General features: G+C 40.7%; 1 protein-coding gene across 11 annotated transcripts in view; it reads right to left on the reverse strand.

The window, feature by feature from the left end:
- The window catches only part of TCF4 (transcription factor 4), a 366728-nt gene that overhangs the window by 225630 nt on the left and 118273 nt on the right, over positions 1-22825 (reverse strand). For all 11 annotated transcript variants that reach the window (XM_082640215.1, XM_082640221.1, XM_082640207.1 and 8 more), the window contains 2 exons: positions 15231-15292; positions 12059-12155 (listed from right to left, as the gene is read on the reverse strand). In XM_082640215.1, the coding sequence (XP_082496341.1) occupies positions 12059-12155; positions 15231-15292 (159 nt within the window). The remainder of the gene's footprint in view (positions 1-12058; positions 12156-15230; positions 15293-22825) is intronic.

Consider the following 22825-nt stretch of genomic DNA (forward strand, 5'->3'; position numbering starts at 1 on the left):
TGCAAAGATTTTCCCATATGTACACTTTACCGTGTTAATGCGGATCCACTGCCTATGCCAACCAACTGCGTTTCCACAACCATACCCCACCTTGAGGAACGTGGGTAAGTGAGGGAGGGCTAGAAATGGACGATCTTAGCAAATTAGAGCCAATTCACGAGGCAGCTTCCTCCGTGTTTGCAAAGAGCATCACTCTGTGGTTAGGACTGTAGGGAGAGTGAGTTCCCTCATTCTACTCTGCAAACATTTTCCAGAAGTCACAGAGAGGCTTCTTTTTATGCTAGAGCAGGTGTGAACTCAATTCCACCCTGAAACGAGTATCAGTAGAGCTGAGAGAACAGCCATAAATTTTTATTTCAGAACTAAATGAAACTCATGAGGGTATGGGGCAAAATCTCATTAACTATTAAAAAGCCTTTAAAAGACTCTGAGCAAGGCTGCTTTCTATTGTTTTATTTTCAATTGGGTGTTCAAGCTATATACAGGACTTTGCAATGAATGGAAAATGCAATCACAAAAGGGTATCTATTTTGAACCGTTTTATCTTGGAGGTAACAAAACATTTCAGAGAGTTCTTCCCCCCCGCCGCCACTGAGACCACATCTCCATGAGTTAGGTCAGTAAAAGAAATAAGGAAATCAAGGGTAAAGGAAAAGTGGGAGATCACCAAAAGATTATCCAGCAAACTATTATTTCGTAGGTCAGTTGTGCCCCTAACGAGTTACTAGGATGCCTGACAGAGGTTGCCCACAGCTGCTTAAGCAGTCTGCCAGGATATTGAAAATATTTATGCTCACTGCATCTCAGTTTCCAAATAACATTTGCGAGACCATCAATAAATAAGGAAAAGGGAAAGTCTGCAATGAAAAAAATAAAAACACACACACAATATAAAGTATGAGTTCAATCCTGTCAATCCAAGCTTTAAGGATCCCCAAAATCTGAATATTAGGCTCATTTCTGAATACTCTGAAAGTTCTGAAGGAGACACGGTCACCAATAAATTCTTCTCCACGATTTGGTACTGCCCAATTAAGTACCATCAGTTACACCAGTTACACATAAAGAGTTTATGCTCGCATCCCCAGCATTCAGATTTGGCTACGGAACTGTTAAGAGTACGGCTTGGTCTGAATAGCCAAGGTGAGGAGGCAGGAGCAATTAGTAACCTAGTAATTTCAGAGATTCAGGCAGCCACGCCAATGCTGATAATTCAAGGCTAGAAAATCGTACTGCGAGATCGGAACACTCTAAAATTAGCTTTTTACGTGTCTCTTTCTCTCTCTTCCTTCTCTCCTTTTGTGTCCCCCTTCTCCACCAAATGGTATCAGATATTACACACATTCTATTTTCATTCAGCTTTTAATATGGCCCACGAGGGGGTGGCATTTAATTAATCACATCCACATTCTGCCAAAACTCACTACATGAGTCTCAAGTCTGCATATTACTTTTGCCAAGCTGGTCAGACCCAATGAACAGAAAAAGAGCCTAGAGAAAATAAAAGTAGGTGTAATGATCATTCATAGCCACTGCATTTAAGGGCCAGGTATTGATATTTTTCCTGTTTCTCGTTTAAATGCAGAGCAACTACTCAGATGAGAAATTCCATCAGAGCACTAAAGATTGCCCAAAATCACATAACGGGAGAGTGGAGAGCTGGGAGTCAAACCAGTGCCAGCTAAACACAAGTCTTGCTCAGCCCACCATCCTCCACTGCCCCCATACTAGGGCTTCAGCGGGATTTTCAACCTGTAGGAAAGCTTTCTATGTTTTACTTTAAATATTAACAATGTAACCAGCTATATTTTGCACCAATTTAAAGCAAAACACCCTTATCGTTTTTTCTATTAAGAAACCTGTGTCAAGGAACTGAGGAAGGGTTAATAAACAATCATCAAGAAGATGAGAAATGTTCGGGATGTGTCTAGTAAGTGCTTGGGAATAAATTTAATTCGGTCCCAATCTATGCTCCAAATAGTCTGCCACTGTTGGTCCCTGGGTCTGATATTCTGCAAGAGGAAATAAAATGAGATCCACTGAGCACCTCTTTCTACTCAAAAACCATACACGGTTCCTTAGGAAAGACTCAGAACCCCTCGGGAGTGAAGGGAATGAGAGGATAATGACATACACAGGCAACATTCTCTGCCAAGCTTCTCTGGAGAAGAACAAACTGAACTGGAAGACTACCTCCAAAACATTCCCCAGAACCTAGAAGGGACATGTAATAGGATCCCCTTGATAAAAAGCATCCTACCCAGAGGTTACTCCATACGCAGGTGACCTACAGTGCAGGTGAAGAAATCTCAACTTGACAGCGGGCTTCCCAGCCCACCACTCACAATCCACACCAAGGCGCTTTCCGCCATGGGTAACAATGAACCTCGAGAACATTTAAGTTGGAGAGAAAAATGGTTGGAGGCAAATGTTTCATCAAGGGGCACATCTGAAGTCCACGAAGTTGGCCCCAAAGAGGTACTTGTTTTCTAGGATTACTGTTTTTTGAGGAAAGGCTGAAAAAGAAACCTTTTTATTTCCGTCTTGCTGTTTTCAGAAGTGATCACTCCACACTATCTCCGCCTGTTCTTGCCTTCTGTTCCAATCTCAATAGAAGGTAAAGGTGTTTTCAAACTGCCATCGCCCAAGACCCAAAGTCTACAGAATTTTCAATTAATCACAGACAAAAGTGACAGAGTACCAATGTGTAGCTGTGCAATGGCCTAAGATAATAGTCAGAGAGCAGAGTGGTTACTGCAAAGTGTACCACGTCATTGCATGGCTGAACGGTGATGCTGGGGTAAGTGTGACAGGTATCACTACGCTCACCTCAGAAATGCGGAAGTTGGGGTGCATAAGAAATGTAGCCAAAGTCCCATCACCATGAAGTGGAACAGCCAAGATTAAGACCGCAGGGACCCTGAGCCTAGTCCACTATTCCACGAGCCCTCTCAAGACTGCAGGGCTTCAAACTGAGCTCCTTTGCTGCTTTGGTCCTTAATGAAGGTTATCATGTGAACAAAGAAAATAGGCTTACGGTATTTTCTTTTTTTTTTTAAATGAAGGTCAATATCGCACTTAAGGTAGGCACACAACTTTCACGGACGTGAGGTTAACAGACTCTGAAAATTACTGCTGCTTCCTCTGGAGCGGAGGGGCAATGAGAGGTTTGCCAAGTGTTTGATCCTCCACCCAAGGATCCAGTCAAGAAGGCCGTTATTGGGGGCTTCCCTGGTGGCGCAGTGGTTGAGAGTCCGCCTGCCGATGCAGGGGACACGGGTTCGTGCCCCGGTCCGGGAGGATCCCACATGCCGTGGAGCGGCTGGGCCCGTGAGCCATGGCCGCTGAGCCTGCGCGTCCGGAGCCTGTGCTCCGCAACGGGAGAGGCCACAACAGTGAGAGGCCCGTGTACCGCAAAAAAAAAAAAAAAAGGAAGGCCGTTATTGGTGAATGCTATCCCAGGCGTATTTTAAGTGGCAAGCTTAGGCAAAATTCAAGGTAATGCCTTTCCAGTGAAAAACTTAACAGAAAAACTTTGTACTAAAGGAAAAGGGCACTGTTTATTCCACATCCTGCTTCCCTTTAAAGATCGACGGTCCCTCCCCAGCCCATGTTCTCATGGGCCTGATTCATGCCGTGACTGGGATCAGCAGAGGTGGGAAACTTCTGGCCAAAAGTTGGATCCAACTCTCACCACAATTTCATGCAGTCTTGGCGCGCTGAGCAAGATGAAATGTCTGTTGGCTGCACCTAAGCCTCCACATTAAAGATCAACAAATACAACTATATACATATTAAAGTAAAATAGAGGGTTCTTCTGCCCCCGGCAGCGGGCATTCTTGTGTGAGTGCTTCACGGCAACATGGCAGGTGGTTGGAGGGAAGTTCCCGGGAGCCTGTTTGGCAGTGGTCCAGGGGAACGATCGCTGTCACTTACAGGGACATGTCCCGGGGACCTTGCTGATCCAGGATGCCAGGCCGGCTCTGAGCGGCTGCCGCAGTGAACTGTGGGAGTGGGCCCCAGCCTTAGGCGCTGCCAGAGACCACTGAAGGGACTGGAGACAAGGCTGGAAGCTGGAGCCGTGGGCGGTTGCATGACCAGGCAACTCTGGACAGCCTGGCAGGAATTCAAGCCGGAGACCTAAAAGAGAAGGTTCTGGATGATGAGGACATGAAGCCCTTGACTCTGGCTGGTTGTTGCCTTGATCACGGGATGAGGACAAGGAAAGCACAAGCCTTGGCGATGAAATGAGAACAGCCCACCCCCGACTCCTCCTGGGTGCGACTCTCCCGCGGTCCTTTCTCTATCATCTTCCTTTCAATACTCTTTTTCTGTTCCATGCCTCTTTGTCTTTCTCTCTAATCTGCTGACCAGAATCCAGAGTCGAGACCCATTTTTATATTTTGCTTCTCACATGAAAGCTGGAGCCTTGTTCCTTATTTTCAAAGCTGCTAAATTGAAAATTACAGATTCTTCTCTTAAAAGAAACTAAATAAACCCTGTAAATTGGCTAAGCCCAATGTGCATTCTCGACTCCCTTCTCTCTTATCTCTTTCCATTGCACAGGCTGGAGAAGCAGTTGTGTACATTCCCACCCCCTCCAAATTCTGCAGCTGGAGAATGGCCGTGGATGTAGGGGGGCCGGGGACCATACGGCCGGACTCACCTTTTCCTGCTTCTTGCTGCATCAAACCCAAACTTGACTCCTGAAGCTGTGACAGTCACCTTTAGACAATGAGGGAAGGGACAAAGGAATCACAGAGATACAAGCCTGGACTGCAATGAACTGCAAACCAAATCTCGCCACGGCCTACCACCAGACTTCTACTATGAGAAAAATTATTCGTAAGCCACCATTAGTCACATTTTCCATTCTTTCCAAACAAAAGCATGCCTACCTGACAAAAACTGCTTTTTCCTTTGACTTGACTCGAAAACGATTTATTTTCTCTTAGGGTCAGTAACTTTCCATGTGAGAAATCTTCCTCTGGTATGTAGAAGACCTACACTTTTCTGCTAGGTATAGTTTTCAAGTAACGTTTTTCTGGTATCAGTTCTTCTAAATTTTAAAAAAGCCTGGTTTAGTCCACCTAGTTTGACTATAAGTGTCTGGTTATCACAGCATTGCTACGCTATGCCGTCGAGCAAGCAGCCTAATGGAAAGAAAACAAGACTAATGAAAGAGGAACAGAAATGTTTATTGACTGGACAAGAGGAAACAAGTTACCTTATCTGAATACTGGAGACACACAACTGTTTTCAGTGGCCTTCCAAAAAATATTGATTTTACTTATTTCCTTTTATAAATAAAATAATCGGTGGTGTGTTTATTGAAAACTGAAATCTATCACACTGTAATATGGTCTGTTTCCTGACATTCTGTAGAGTCAAGGTTACAGAACTACAGAATTAACTTCTAGATGACTGTCCCTGGTTTAGGGTTTTCTTCTTGACACAGTAAAAGGTAGGCCTGACTTTAATTTATGGGCTTTTCACATAGGGTTTAGACCCAAATATCTGATTTCCCCAATTTATTCATGAATGAAACAATCCACTAGCCATTTACTGAGGCCCTGCAACTCTATGCCAAGGCCTGGCCCATGCATAGCACTTTTCTCCCGGTGACGTACAGTAACTTAGTGAGTTATTATTTTATCCCCGATCAATCCAATCCCTTACCTATAGTTTGCAATGAGCTGAGGTAGAAAAGCAACATCCATTTGAATCAGGCTTTAAAGAATTACATTTGGAAAACACATCACTAGCAAAGTTAGGTGAAGGTATCACAAAATAGAGATGAATGGATTAGAAAGAACGCTGAAACATCTCTAAAGATAAAATACTGTATAAGCAGAAAATGGCATACCTAAAAGATCAATGGACCATTAGTTGAGAAAATTACCTCAGAAATCATCTAGAGACTTGTTCCCCCCTCAATTTAAAGATATAAAAAAGATCTGACCTGAAGACCCACAGACATTTGTAACAAAAGAGAGTAGAAAAGTCAGTTCTCTGGCTCCCAGACTTCACTCAAAATCAGCGTTAATTAGATCATTGGGGATGATACTTAAAAGAGTCTTATTTGTTAATACTTCAGGAAGACATTTTAAGCTAACATTAAAATAACAAAGTTCCCAAACAAAGCTAACAAGAAATAAAACCACTATTAAACATTTCTTCTCTCAGAAACTGCTTGTTACCACATTATCAGTCCAATAGCTAACAGATGACATCAAGATAACCTCAAGCTAAAGAGTGTCATTGAAAATGCAGACATCCCTAACCAGTGAACTTGTAAGCAGCCTGCTATCACTACTGAACTTCAGAACAATTAAAAAGTGAACTAAAATTTCTAGAGCTGACATCCACATTCACAATTCCATTTTCATGAAATTACTAAAATACTATTTGACCTCTGGCACTTCAAAGTCAAATAATAGCCTTTTTTGTCCAGGTTTTGTTATTTTCAAATATTTACATTCCAGCATGGAAAAAAATCAGATACAGAACCAAGAGGTCAAGTTAAATCTTACCCATGCTTTGAAAAAACTACGTTTCTTTGTGGTCATTCTTTTCCTTTGTGTGTTACGGTTTTCAAAACCGTTTTCCAAGTAAGAGCCTCTTCATTGGGTATTTCCAGTTTTACAGTGAAAAGAAAAACTCCCTGTATTAACATCTACTCACATTCGCCGTTTTACAAGACTGTGCCACTGGCCTCTGCCACTGGGATTTGAAAGCGCTCACAACACTTCACCTTTATGCTGGGCTAAACTCAGGGTAGCCATAAACACTTTGAAGTAATACAAACCTAAATATTCCTGCTCGGCAAACGGAGCCGTGGAAGCGAATTATAATGAGCTATAGCAGCTGTCACAATATGACCACAGTAACCAAATCAAAATATCAACCGCTAACCCAGATGAGATTCAAAGGTCATCCTATAAGCCAGCAGCTTTCTGAACCACGATCTAATCCTGCAGTAAAATGTTCCACTGAGCTAGTTTAGAAATCAGTTAGTCTATGGTAGGAAATTATTTAGTGCACTGTTGGAGTACCACGAGTGGGACAGGAACCAAATACCACAATAAGGAAACCGAACCATTCACAAGGGGACATGTAAAAACACAGCCGCTCATGTTGAACTAAGCGGCACCCAACCGTACCAAAGTATCACTTTTCACATCCTTCGGTTACCAATGCATGTCTATAATCTTACTGGCATCTTGCTCACTCAAACAATCTGGTTTTCAATTAAGGCTCTGGAACAATAGAAGGAATATGCACGCTTAGGTCCTTCCTTGGATCAAAAAGTTGTAGCTAGAAAATACACTGTCTCCCATTGTAAAAAAATATTTGGACAATTACCTGCAAAAGCTTCATGCTTGGCAAACAAAACAAACAAGCAGGAATGTGTTTTTTTTTTTTTTAATTCCGTACTCTTTGCCTATAGTTCTTGCCAGGATTTTCAACTATTCCATAGCATATAATCCTCTTAAAAGCACAAGGCTCAGACCCGTGGCCCCTCCGTCCTATTAGCATATTCTGAAAGCGACCCACTGACCACCTGTAAAGGTTTAATCAAACTGTTTAATAACTGCAGTGAACAAGTCTCCAACAGATCAAGTGTACATTATTATCATTAATAATCATACGGAGACACAAGGAAGAAGTGATTAGTTCTCTCCAGATACAAAACAGGGCAGGGAATGTCAAACAAGCAAAAATGCAAACTGGCTCGCTTGTCTCTACCCAAGGAAAACAATGAGTGAGGACTCAAGAAGTGTCAAGTGAAAGAGTCTGCTAGGGCTTCCCTGGTGGCGCAGTGGTTGAGAGACTGCCTGCCGATGCAGGGGACACGGGTTCGTGCCCCGGTCCGGGAAGGTCCCACATGCCGCGGAGCGGCTGGGCCCGTGAGCCATGGCCGCGGAGCCTGCGCGTCTGGAGCCTGTGCTCTGCAACGGGAGAGGCCACAACAGTGAGAGGCCCGCGCACCGCAAAAAAAAAAAAAAAAAAAGAGTCTGCTATACAAATATTGAATCATGATGCTGTACACCTAAAACTAATATCATGTGATATGTCAATAAAATTTTTTTTAATTTAAAAAGGGAACTACGTGAATTGGTCAAGGCAGGCAGTCAGCTAGATGACTCAGTGCTGAAATCTCAACTCCTCCAGACTTCCCCACACTAAAAGAAAAACAAAAAGCCATGCACACATTCTTTAAAACAACAAATTTCAGGGCTTGCTTTTTTTGTTTACTTTAGTTATGTTTTTCTTTAAAGCATTTACACAATATCAACTTCCAAAACTCTGTATGGCAACTGTAACTACAGACAGCAATGGAAGGACCAGTGCACCCTTACCAACCAAATGTCATTAATTCTTCTAGCACGATAGGTGCGCGTGCGTGTGTGTGCGTGCACACGTACGTGTGCATGCATGCAAGTGCACTTGTGTTCACGCGTTTATTTTTAGTTTAGGGATTCAAACTAATACCAAATAAGGTATTATATTCAGATATGCAAGCTTATTTCTAAAGGAATAAATTAATGGAGACACCCTATTACTTATAAATTATATACCATTTTGCATAAGTTTGAGATACACAAATAAATTAAGTTTTTGTACTTTGGTGCCAGAGGTTAAGTATTAGATTACAAAAACTAACATTTATGCAAAACCATTCATGTGAAGTCAGAGTTCAGAATTGTAATAAAGGGTTTTGTTACTATAACAGAAATTATAAGCAAATGTTAGCAATGCCTGCATTGTTTCTCCAAAATAGTGCACTGCCATAAAGAACAAAATATATAATAATAATTCAATCCTAAAAGAAGAGAGTGGTTCATTACTTCTTTCTTTCCTCGCAATAAAACAAAACCTAAGTGAACAGTTTACCAAAAAACTAGGTCATCTGCAGTTAATAACTCTTTCCCGTAAAATTAGTGTCACTTATTTCTGTAGCAGACGCCTAATTCAGTCACAGACTTGATTGATTTGACAACAGAGAATCTGGTCTAATAAAGTGGCTGATTTATTTCTGATGCTATAGCTTTTACCCTAATATGACATCACAGCAGAATGAAATCTTTGACATGTAAAGAAATCCTATGCACTTCTCATGAAAACTAAGGATTCTGAAAGTAGATATTGTTGTCAAAAACTTACAGTAAAGACTAATATCTTCTTTTGGTAGAACGAAAACCTCCACAAAGACTACAACACAGAATATGGATTCGGACACAAAGAGCAGTTTAGGATATACCATATATTCGGTGAGTTCAAATTATTGGCTATACTAATAGGTCTTATTTTATCTTTGTCTTCATTTGTAAATTGGTGGTCTTTAATTTCTTGAAAACGATCTCTCTTCTCTTTGTAAAGGTACAGCATAGCACCAAGCATGGTTCATTTCAAAAGTGGTTTCGTTTTAAATCAACAGCAGCTTGGGCAAAATCAATGAGCATCTTTGTTCCCTGAATCTAGCCCTGAGATACTCAAGCCAATCAAGAAGGCATTTGGGATGTGAGAAATTATAAAGGGGGATGGGGTGGATTTGTAATGCAGCATCCTAGTTAATTCTCTAAAAATATTTTTTTTAAATCCTTTTCCAAAGTAAAGATGCAAGGTATTTCATAGTGGTTTAAATGTCTTTTCCTCCCTTTTTTTTGCACACTGCGCCATGCCCTCTGGCTCTGAGCGTGACTTCCCTGACCCCAGTCTGACACTGCACCGTTAATGTCAGATAAACCATTTAACCCAAGCACAATTCTTTTCTGTGCAAAAATCTGCTTGAGGTGGAAAATGTAGCAGTTTGTAAACAATAAAGAGCCATGTTTCAGACCAGACAGCTTATCTAACAGAGAAGTCCTTTCATTGGGAACAGTGGGTGGGAGCCTCCCGGACATAGTAGCATTTCCTACCACAATGCAGGAGACTGTCTTGGCCTCCATATTTAAGGGTTTAATGGGAAGGAGGGCAGACGGGATAAAAGAACACAGCTGACATGGACTTTCAGCTTAAACAACAACTAAGTGAAAAGAGTCAGCTCTCTCCATTCCAGCTCTAGACTCTCAGCCCACTTATATTTTAATACTATTTGGATTGAAAAACGAATTTGGTTCGTAAAACAGTTACCCTGGAGGATACACAAACAAGAACAATTATTTGATATCTCTGTATTGTTTGGTGTCTTCTGTAATATTAATTCATCATGTTGTTCTTTAGGAAAACTGTTTTTCATGGACATAACATAAACTTCTCAATATGAGTAGTAATTTATCCTATTTTACTTTAGCTCATTGGAGGACAGGTTTAGAATCTTCCAAGGAAATCCTTTAATATACTCTTTATGTGCTACTTCTCAAGATGATTATTTTCAGCTTAATCTTTTATTTTATGAAGCTGGATGAGGAGAAATAGAGATGGGATGATATGAGATTCTAGAATTATTACTACTGTGATCGAAAAAAATCTAAAGTTCTTCTTTAAAATCTAAGTTGACAAATATATCTAGTCACCTGCAACAGTCTATCCTGGAAACAGGAAACACTGCATCTCTTATCAACAACTGATTTAAAAAACTGGGGTTCTTGCTTTAGCTACAAAGTTAAAACATAAATATGAAAGTTAAAGTTTAAAAAAAGAGAACAAACGTAAGAACAACCTATGGTCACACACAACTTTGAGAACGTGGTCCTCAAAGTTGGGATGACACTTTACTGCCCATTAAAAATAAATTCCTAGTATTTCTCTGTTTTGACTATAGTGTGTTAAATACCTGAAGTCCCTTCAGATGGATTTGATGGTGACTTTTGAAAAAATGACTGAGATTCAAGAACAATATACATGTTAAATAACAAGTATAGTGTCCAAGGCTTAAAAATTGGGACATTTCTCAGAAGCATCTGCAATTATGGTTTCAGAATGATATATGTACGGCTGTGTGTTTTCCTTGGCGTATAGTCCAACAGCCTGGGACATGAAATTTAACCTCATTTATTGATGGATTCGCAACAGGATTTGGCCACATTGAGAGATTTACTAATATTGTTAAAACTCACATTTATTAGAACAGAGATCTTTTTTTTCCAATCAAAACTAAAGTAACAGCTATTGGGACCTTTTAAGCCATTATAAATTGTCTTTCCATTGCTCAGGTTACTGCTGTGAAAAAAAAAAAATCCCTACAGGGTAGTCAAAGCAGAAACATACGCTAAAGATGCCAGTAGGAAAGGCAAGACTGTCTCAAACTACATGTAGCTCACTTCATGAAGTAGGATGGGGACCTCCTAGACTATTAGCACTAAAGTTCACGCCTTGATAAATACATAACCAGACTTTACAATTCAACTTGAACATGCTACTTTGATTTAAGCACACTAAACCTATTATTAAAGGGATTTCCATGACCCCTTTAATAAAAATTCAAGCTAACACTGACTTTATCTCATCGACAATGGATAGGCCCAATGATATTATTTTAAATATTCACTGTTTTCAGTTCATCAACCTTAAACTTAGAAAACAACTGTTGTGGGCTTCCCTGGTGGCACAGTGGTTGAGAGTCCGCCTGCCGATGCAGGGGACACGGGTTCATGCCCCGGTCCGAGAAGATCCCACATGCCGTGGAGCGGCTGGGCCCGTGAGCCATGGCCACTGAGCCTGCGCATCCGGAGCCTGTGCTCCGCAACGGGAAAGGCCACAACAGTGAGAGGCCCGTGTACCGCAAAAAAAAAAGAAAAAAAGAAAGAAAAAGAAAACAACTGTTGCAACATTGAAATTGGGAGAAGTGCTTTACGTCTAAGAAACACAAATATTCCACATGGATTCAGTATCACTGAAATTAGGTAGTTCCACGTGGTTGTAAAACTTAGTCCTGTATATGCTATTACCAAGCATAGACTGTCAATATTTTTCTGCAATTTAAAATTACTATAGCGAACTGGCTAAAAATCCAAGTTCCTAAAAAACAGAATCTCTGTCTGGGCTTTATTCTCCCTTCCAAGGTAAAACATAAGCATTCAAAAAATGCATGTTAATTCAAAATTAGTCTTACTTTGTATTCTGGAATTGACAAAAGGTGGAGAGAGATTGTCATGTGACCCAAGGTCCCTGCTGGTCATGTGGTCATAGGGAGTCCCATCTCCATAGTTCTGCAAATAAAATAACAGCATAAGTTTAAACTCGCCATGAATAAATCAGCACATAAGTATGCCCGACTATTGACACCTCTCTAACCCAATGAAATTGGAGTCCACCATTCCCACCCTGGCACCTCATTATAAGGAAGCTGCATCTTCACAGGTACAGTGGGAAGTAGCGGGCTCTAGAGTCTGCAGTGTCCACATCTTCCTCAAAACAGCCGTGAAATTGGGGGAATAATAATAATGGAACCAACTGCATGAAGTTATTGACATGATCAAATGAAATAATGCATGTAAAACACCTGATACATATAAACTATATGGTAAATATTACATTATTATTTTGAAAAGCCCACATTATTTCAAAAAAAAGCAAAATGTGCTATGGGAAAGTTACCCATAACCTGTAATGAATTGCCTTTGGAAGGGAAGGTAGAACCTTTTAAACAGCAGCATTGGGTTTTATGATATTGAAATTTCAATGTTTTCTTATAGTTGTTATTGTGGTTGTAAGAGAACTGGATCATTCCATGAGTAATTAACACATAAGAATGTTAAAATTATTACAACAGGACTATAAATGAACATCAGAAACTTAAGCATAAATTCTGAATTTGGACAAGGTATGCCAGAAAAAAATAGTTTTAAAGCAGACACTAATCTTTGGAAATTTGTCATTATTATGATCATCTCATGGGTCTAAGGGGAATTCTAAATTAAAATAATGTTTTTAAACTGCCCAGCTACTTGCTTTTAATGGAGGAATTGGATAACATACAGGAAAGAGTTAAAATCATCTATCTTATATGGTTCAAATTTCAGTGTAGTAAGATACATCAAATGACCAGAAAGGAAAAAAAAGTCATGCTGCTCAGCTGGTTGCCCTGCCCATAAAGACTAAGTCAAATTTACTCAGAGGTATCAGTTGGCATGTTAGCCAAAGGGCAGAATCTGCCCACACAAAAGGGACGGATGCTGTAGGAAAAATGAAAATGTGCATCACCTCACTAGAGAATCAATGGAAACCTTAAGGTTCCAAACTACCCCGCTGTCAATCGCCTTTCCTCATTGATAAAAATTAACTTGAATGGTACTGTCATGTGACGCTGCCACTATGTCAGTGTATAAAAAGATGTCGTTTTTTAATACCTAGCATGGGTCTTACACTCACTGGTTCTATGCCAGACGTTGCATAACACTAATTATCATTTATTAAGTGTCCTCACCCTCCAGAGTTACTAAACGCTTAATATACATTATCTAATTTAAACCTCAGCACAGTGTTTCAAGGTGACTAAAAACATCACCACTGGGGCTTCTCTGGTGGCGCAGTGGTTGAGAGTCCGCCTGCTGATGCAGGGGATACAGGTTCATGTCCCGGTCCGGGAAGATCCCACATGCCGCGGAGCGGCCAGGCCCATGAGCCATGGCCGCTGGGCCTGCACGTCCGGAGCCTGTGCTCCGCAGCGGGAGAGGCCACAACAGTGAGAGGCCCGCGTACCGCAAAAAAAAAAAAAAAAAAAAAAAAAAAATCACCACTTGAAGATGAAAAAAGAGAGACGTGGCATGTTTTCCCGATACAAGTCAGCCATATTAACCTGTCTCGTGCCAACCCCCTGAATTCAGAAAATATAAATTACAAAATATTGATTCAAAATTATTCACTAACGTATTTCCTGGGGAAAAAAAGTGGCCAGACAGTTCATGAAAGCCAAATAAAAGTCTGGACTATCCTAAATGGACCTTGTTCTCAGAAGAACAATTAAAAGTACTACGTGTGTTAAACTGAGAAAGCAGAAGAAATTAAGTACATTTGAATGAACTAAACAATAGAGGGACATTCTGTCATCTCCTACGCTTGCTGTCAGGGGGAATGGATTTATCTCTGCAAGTGCGGACTGTAATGTGAGGAGGAGGAAGGATTTCCTCAACCCGTCCATATAAGGCACGAGAATGTCAGACCTGACAGCTGGTGCAAGCGCTCAACAAAGTAACTGGTAAGCTTAGAGCTCCTGCTGTACCCTGAAGACTACAGCGTTGAACCCCAAGGCAAAGAACAGGTGGAAATGGCGAACTACGACTTGCTGAGATGGCCTCCTTTTGACAGCTTGATTACCTTCCTTACCTCTTATGCCAAAATAGAGACCTCCCTCCACCTCAAATTTATGAGCACACTTAAAGCAAAGCGTTACCCCCTCACCTCCTGCGGAATGCTTCATCTAGCTATACAGCTGGTTGGGGGAGGGGCAGGTGTTTTACTACGTGCTCTATTTTTAATTTGGGGTATTATATGTATATTATAAAAACTGACATGGATTTGAGAGGGCCTAGAAATGACTCTATTAAAGACAGACTATATACAAAATCATACACATTTAAGTCGGAAGGAACATGAAAGATCCTCTGGTTCTACTTCTTCATTTTACAAAGTAGGAAAATGAGGCCCAAGAAAGTGAAATGACACACCCAAGGTCGTATACATACAGAAACACGTATGGCCTGACCAACCCACTCGCACGCCATGCCACGGTCTTCCCATGACACTCAAACTAACAACCAAAAGCCATGGAAAGGAGTGGCAAAAGTCTGAGACCAAATAAATGAATGAACCCACTGGTGACCAAAGGCACTAATGGTGGGAAAATCATATGTTGGCAAAGTGAAATCCACTCAGATTTATTATGCAGATTACACTGGTAGGCTAGAACTTAATACTATGTCTTCAGAATTATTCAGTGGTTTATTTACACCAATACATTCCAGGGATACTAGGATTTTTCTCAAAGTTGCACCATCTACAACGAATAACTTTCTGTAACACTGGATCAATAACTGGCAAAGTAAGGCCAAATATTTAATGAAGGATTTTTCTTCTGGTTAGCCAAAGTGGAAGAGGTGTCAAAATCAACAATAACATCCAATAAGAGAATGAAAAAAAAGTGCCAAAAAGAAGCTGATCCTCATTAAACTTAGTACGCATATATATCTGTGCAGATGTGTGGGGGAGAGAGAGAAACTCACCTACAGTTTGTCAATTTACATATGTGGATGTCTGACTGTGGGAAAAAGATTAGATATACTTACCCTGGACGGGCTTGGATGTCCTCCACTCCCCCAGGACCCTGAGCTACTTCTGTCTTCTACATCTAGGGACAAGAGAAAAATTCTTTAGGCTTTCTTGCAATAAGTCTTTCTTTTTGCATATGCACTTTTAAATTAATGTTTCAAATTAATCTCCTGTTGCCTTTAATTAAGAATCAGGCACGAGGCTACCATGATGACAGTGGCTTCTGACCCTTCTACTTAAATTAAGTCATTTAAATTCACAGCAGAAATGAACTGGACCCTCAGGAACCAGAGGTATGAACATAAAAATTACCTCCATCCTTCACAATGTTTCATAGCCTCAACTTTTATAGACCTGAAACTTCACTTCAAGTCTTATTAAAATCTTTTGGACAAGATAAGTTAAAAATACACTAACACAATCTTAATACACACACACACACACACACAAAGTTAAATCAGGTACATATCCATACTAATATTAGCTGCATCCATGCCATAATGCTCCTAGATACTTTCTGTCCTCTTACCAAGGCTTATCCCACCAAACAACAGACAGGAATGAAATATGCAAACGAAAAAGGATTCAGTAGTCTATTTCCATCAGGACATTACAAGGATATTAGGAGATTTTTTAAAGTTTTTTAAGTTAAGACAACACCGTCTCAGTCTTTTAATTTTTTTTTTAATGGGCACACCATTTGGCTACAATCCTTAATCTGTGCACTGAGATGTAGATATGAAAGTTGTGAAAGCAATGTTTTCTTTTGATAAATGATGGCAAAGAGAACTATATGAACTCTCAGAAGGCTGGAATTCTCTACACCCTGTACCAGCGAAGTTCTAATGCTGACCAATTACTAGATGCTTCATCAGTGCTTCAAGTGGCAAATACTTGAAGGATGGAGCGTCTAACAGCTAAGTTACCATATTCATTGCTCAAAACATAAAAGTGTTGGAAAGATCAGTCACTCTATATTTAAAAATGGCTTTGTGGTTTTCGATGAAAGGCTCTTTATGAGCATGAAAAGTTTCACTGTTGTATTATCTTGACCATGGTGGGTAACAGACGGCGATCACAAGCTTCCTCTGACAGAACTGGAGGAGGAGGTGTGAAACTTCGGTTCAGGAGACATACTCCCATTTAGTGTGTTTTCTAACATTTCAGTGATACTGTTTCTTCTCTTAACACACTACTGTCCTTCCTTTTATTACTCCTATTTGATTATCAGCAGAAGTGATCACAGTATACTTAATTGATTTATTTGGGGGTACAGTGGAGTACATGGCGTTTTAGAACATAGTAAGAGATAGAATAGAAACAACAACCAACAACTATTACCACTAAACCTGAAATCTTTCTCTCTTTTTTTAAACAAATATTTCAGTTCTTTTCGTTAGTACTTCAGAAGATAATGCAAATGCAAACAGTTATCCCCTGTGGACAGCTAAAAATCAGTGACTGCGAGCTTTCAGAGATGTCATGGAAGCTCGGAGGAGTAAGTCTGGAGAAAAGGTGCAATACTTCCCCAAATCTGCTGTTTAACAACCCAACCTCCTGGCCTATCTTGTGTAGGCTGAATTGGGGGGAGTACACGAAGAAGTGACTTAGAACCCTTGGGATTATCACACAAATAACTTTTGTAGCCTGCATAGTTCTCTTCATCCTTAACTCCAAGTCAAATATTTGCAACAAAAAAAAAGACGTATAAACGACAAAATATCTCAACCAGAAGTCTGCACATCTTGACTTGCTTTTCCCCTGAAACAGCCAGCTTGGATTAATTTGAGAGATCTCTCCTGTTAAATTTGGCCTAAAAAGTAATGAAGGGATAAAGTTGAATCCCTGTATCCACCATAAGACTTCGTATTGTTTGGACCCATTTTACCTTTTCAATTTTCAAAGAGGATTTTAAACAGGAAAAGAAGGCAGAGACAAGGAGAAAAGGGGACCATAGTAATTCCAGGTCAGTAGTTTTGCACTGGGGATGATTTTGGTCCCCAAAGGACATGTGGCAATGTCTGCAGACATTTGTGGTTGGCACAACTTGGCAGGGCGTGGAGGTGGGGTAGAGCTAGTGGCATCTAGTGGACAGAGGCTAGGGATGCTGCTAAACGTCCTACAGATGTCAGAATAGCCCTACAACAAAAAATTCTCTGGTCCTAAACGTCAGCTGTGCCAGGATTGAGAAGCCCTGTGCTAGAGGACAAATTCTATTAAAGAGCAAAAAGGAGTTAGAGAAAAAGATGTACTACAATTTGATTTTTAATGAATATGACCACTTACTAAATACACAGTGACTTATGCATTTGAAGCTGGAGTGTTTCAAGAGACCTTCCTATACATCGTCCATCCACAGAATAAAAGAAAAATGATGGTCAACCAAGCAGCCTGCTAATTAGTAGGCAAATAAAACACATCAAAACTTGAGTATTCCCAACTGGGCAATTTCAAAAGCGAACAATCCACTAATTAAAAGTGCTGGAAGTCTAGCTTTTTCAAAACAGGTTAAATACTGGCTGGGTTCCTTCACAAATAGATTCCCAACCAATCAAATCTGGCTGCTCTTTTCCCATTCACTCCCATTCCATCCTTCTCATTTCCTGACCTCACGCTGCTGCACCTCCTTTCTGCTCCCTTCCTTTTACTGCTCTCCTTTTAGCAGGCTTTTCCTTCACCTGGCCTCCTGCTAGATCGAGAAGATAAGACACCTCTCTAGCCCTCCCAACCCTAATAGAACAATCATATGACTTCTGATGATGTTTTATCTTTGAAAGAATATCTGTACAACTGGTGCTCATGTGTCCATTGCAAGAAGACACAAAGCTATATAGCATGTAACGAATGTAAATGTGTTATTTTTAAGACATTTGTTTCCATCTTCCCTCCTGCTGAGCGTCATCAGACCTGCCAGTTAGTTAGCAAGCATTTCTTCAACAACGACCCAGTGCATCTCAAAGTGCATCTGAGGACCATCTACATCTTAGGCACCTAGTATGCTCATTTCAAAGTCAGCATCTTAGGGTCCATTGCAGACCTACTGCTCCTGGATCTCTAAAAGTAGGGCCAAGAGAACTGCTTTTTTTTTTTTTTTTTTTCTTGCGGTACGCGGGCCTCTCACTGCGGTGGCCTCTCCCGTTGCGGAGCACAGGCTCCGGACGCGCAGGCTCAGCGGCCATGGCTCACGGGCCCAGCCGCTCTGCAGCATGTGGGATCTTCCCAGACCGGGGCACGAACCTGCGTCCCCTGCATCGGCAGGCGGACTCTCAACCACTGCGCCACCAGCAAAGCCCGAGAACTGCTTTTTTAACGAGGTCCTCAGGTAATTTCCATGTACACAGGAGTCTGAGAACCCCCAGTCCCCTCCAATGGGAATACAAGACAGATGCATGTCCCACCCTGCACCCACTGCCTAACTCACTCCCTGTCTTAAAATCCCTGCCCAGGTGGCTGGTTTCAGCAGCATTCCGTCCACATTCTCATCTCATCTACATCCCAGTAGCTCCTGCCCAGACTCACTTTTTATGTAGACCCTGCACGTGGCCTACACTTGGCCATTCCCTACTCCCAGCTGGTGTACCTGGACACTACACACACTTTCTACCTCCACATCTTTGTACCTGCTGTTCCCTCTGCCGGAACTGTTCCTTATGTCTCAAAAAATAATAGCTGCTAACATCTCATGAGCTTAAATATGTCAGACACTGTGCCAAGCACTTCAGTAGACCAACAGTATCACCATTTGATATATGAGGAAACTGAGGCTTAGATGGGACAGAAAACCCTCCCCAAGGTGACAGTGAATGGCTGAGCTGGCAGACAAAGGTGCTGTCAATGTGACAGCCAGGGAGCGTTCTTCTCCACCACAGTAAATGCCTCCCTGGTAAGAAGCTCAGATCTCTCCATGACCAGCTCGAATGTTACCCACCAGTCACTTCTCCCCAAGCAGAGTGGATGTATTTATTTCAGAGTTTGTGCCCACTCTTGTGTCTACACAAGATTACGGAGTTTACACAACACAAATATATAAAACTAGATATGTGAAGAAATCAAGAGACTGGAAAATAAAAGGAGAACAATCAAGCCAAAGGTATGATGAGCTTATCAACAATGTACACTGTGATGGACGGGATAATTTGTAAGAGAGGGGTCAAAATTCTAGAAGCTCCTGAGTGGGCAAAGAGCGAAACAAGATTCACAATGAGCCCTGGATAAAAATACCCAAATAATTCAGGAAAGTCATTAAGGCAACAAAGTTACAAATGAAAAACTGCCTGATAGAAGCTGTCTGAATATTGAGTTCTTGTGTCTCCCTTGTTGTGTTGTCACCCTCTATCCAAGATGGGAACACATACAGAAAAAGACGAAAAGCAAGTGAATGATAGAGACTATTCTGCCAAAAGACTGAAGTGGGCTCCACTGTTCAAAATTTTCTAATTTATTTTACCCTAGACAAGGTTAGACTTAGTAACTTCCACGGGTTTGACAGCTGCTTTAGGAGGCAACCTGACCATCCACAATTTTTCATTTTATTTGAGTAGTTCTGCATAAGCCCCGTCTAAAACGTCTGACGTTTCTGCACCAAAACACAAAAGTGAAGTCTGAGCAGAACTAGGACCAACCACTCCATTTAGAGAAGAGACAAACAGAGATGAATTTTAATTTCTACAATTCCCCATCCACACTCATTAAACTGATGATTACTCAAGTCTCCACTTTGTTTATGGGAACAGCGAGATCAAAGCTATCAGACAGACTGGACAAATGTCAGAAAGCACAGCACAAAGAGTTGGGATAAAGACCTAGATTTCAGCCGTGACTCTGCATTAACCAGCTCTATGGTCTGAGCCACTCACTGGACTCTCTGAACTCATTTTTGTCATTTCCATTCTTAACAGGGCAGGCTAGTATATTGGGATAACTCTGCCACAAAACACTAAGTGAAGTAAGTCAGACAAATATCATATGATATTGCTTATATGTGGAATCTAAAAAGTTGATATAAATGAACTTACGTACAACACAGAAATAGACTCACAGACATAGAAAACAAACTTATGGTTACCAAAGGGGAAAGGGGGAAGGAATAAATTAGGCATTTGGGATTAAAATAGACACACTACTATATATAAATAGATAAGCAACAAGGACCTACTATATAGCACAGAGAACTATACTCAATATCTTGTAATAACCTATAATGGAAAAGAATCTAAAAAGTATATATACAGATATATATATATATGTATATATAGATACACACACACACATATATACATAACTGAATCACTTTGCTGTACCTTAAAGCTAACACAACATTGTAAATCAAATATATTTCAATTAAAATTAAATAAATAAATAAATAAATAAATAAATAAATAAATAAATAAATAAATAAATATTCATGGCTTTAAAAAAAACACTAATGGGCTTCCCTGGTGGTGCAGTGGTTGAGAGTCCGCCTGCTAATGCAGGGGACACGGGTTCGTGCCCCGGTCCGGGAAGATCCCACATGCCGCGGAGCGGCTGGGCCCGTGAGCCATGGCCGCTGAGCCTGCGCGTCCGGAGCCTGTGCTCCGCAACGGGAGAGGCCACAACAGTGAGAGGCCCGCGTACAGCAAAAAAAAAAAAAAAAAAAACACACACTAAAAATCATGGATAGAAATTTTAATCTTCTTCTAAATCCTAATGAGCTGACAAGATAGTAAGAAAATATCCAGCCAAAATCAAAGTGAAAGCTGGAACCCGCGGAGGAAGAAAAGACTTTTTTTTGCCCTGAGGACATCTGCCAACCTAGAAAATGTAATGGCCTCTTGGGTCAAGGAGAACAGAAGTGAAAACTCAGGATCCACCCAAAGCAGGTATCTAACAGGAGATAAAGGGATAATAAGGTTTCCAACCTGAAGGAGTTTTGTTAAAGTAAATGAGTTAACTGATAATGGTTAAACACTTAGCAGACTACCAGTAACCAATACCTACCATGAGTGCCAAATTTACCAATACCTTCCAAAATCTAAGGTAATCAAACGACATAAATAAACTTGTGATTTATTCAAGGAAATCTGAGTCTCACATTTTATGACTCTTTGTTCTGCTAAGTGGCTGGTCAGAGACTTTCAAATACTCTCCTGGTTTTTAGAAACTGCCAATATGTTTAAAGTAATCAAGTCCCACATTCTCAGTGAACCCCCTGGAGCACAATCACCATGAGAATTCAGTGAGCGTTAGATGTGTTGAGTGACTTAAGTTAGCTTTCAAATACCCTCTTGGCATCTCATTTCTACATATTTTTGTATACTGTATAAACGATATGCTGCCAAAATTATGTGTGCTGACCAGAGGCCCAAGCTAAGAACACAGACTAAATATTATGTAAGTTTAACCTTGATTTGAAATGAACAAGTGTGAGAGTTACCTAACCCAGTTGATTTGGGGTAGCACTGTGTATCCAGCCTTTCCTTACTTAGAGCCCAGATCCTGCCAAACAACCAGGGCTCTAGAATTTCATGAAGTCAGAACAACCAGAGTGGTATTCTGCATTGCTCTAAGGGTCTACAAATTCCAACCCTTGTGGAAATATATTGATTTCCTGAAGTAAGCTTCTACACACTCAGAATGCATTGGGAGACAGATTGAGTTCTTCCTGGAAAGATAATCATTCTGAAGCATGTGGAAGTCTACACGGTCTCAAACCCTTCCCTCTGCAATAACAGACACTATTAAATCTCCTCCACACCATCATGGAGACTCACAGACTGTGCACATCTGTGGCGCCTACTAATTTCCTAGTCCAGGAAGAACCCTTGGCTGAGCCCTTCACACAAACTGAGATGGCATATGCTCTCCGTCAGTGCCAGATGAATTTAGAGTTCAAAATATTTCATCAGCAAAGAGCATGTTAAGGATGTGCACATTTTCATTAGCACCCAGTATAATAAGAACTCTAAGTAGAGTAATTTGAAGTCAAATTTGAGTCCTAGGACAGAGGTAGGAAGGGTGGAGGAGCTTCAGATATTGACAAGGGCCACACAACCATGACCACTTCTTCTGGCTTCTGTAAGAAACAACATAGGTTTCAAAAGGAGTGATCTGGGCAGTGGTGAGAAACTTGCAGCACTTCCCAAATCTGACTAAACAAAAGATGATGTCTGTGGCAACGCATTCCACACAAATTCTAAGACACCTTAAATATAAAGAACAGGGACCTGGGCATCCCATTTTCAGAGCACTGCCATCCACGCTGGCTTTCTCAGGATGCATGGATGTCCTTATCAAATAAATCTGAAAACTCAAAGGTCAAGTATAAGATGATCTTACAGCTCATACATATAAATATGTCAACTGTATAAGGAAAGGTAAAATGTGGATACGCTGGGGGAAAAGTACAGTAGGAAAATTTGTTCAGAAGGGAATTACTGCAAATTTTAACTTTTATTAACCTCCAACTTAAACTTCTATAAATACATCTTTTAAAACACTGAAACAATACTATTTTCCTTAAGTTCAAAGTAAACTGTTTTTCAAAAATGAACACTAAATAATCTCAGATATTTAAAATGTGGAGTTAACTGCAGTTTACAGTGCTATGAAACAGGAAAAGCACTTTTATATA

This window comes from Mesoplodon mirus (assembly GCF_964341445.2).
Source record: "Mesoplodon mirus genome assembly, chromosome: 13".
NCBI classification, from domain to species: Eukaryota; Metazoa; Chordata; class Mammalia; order Artiodactyla; family Ziphiidae; genus Mesoplodon; species Mesoplodon mirus.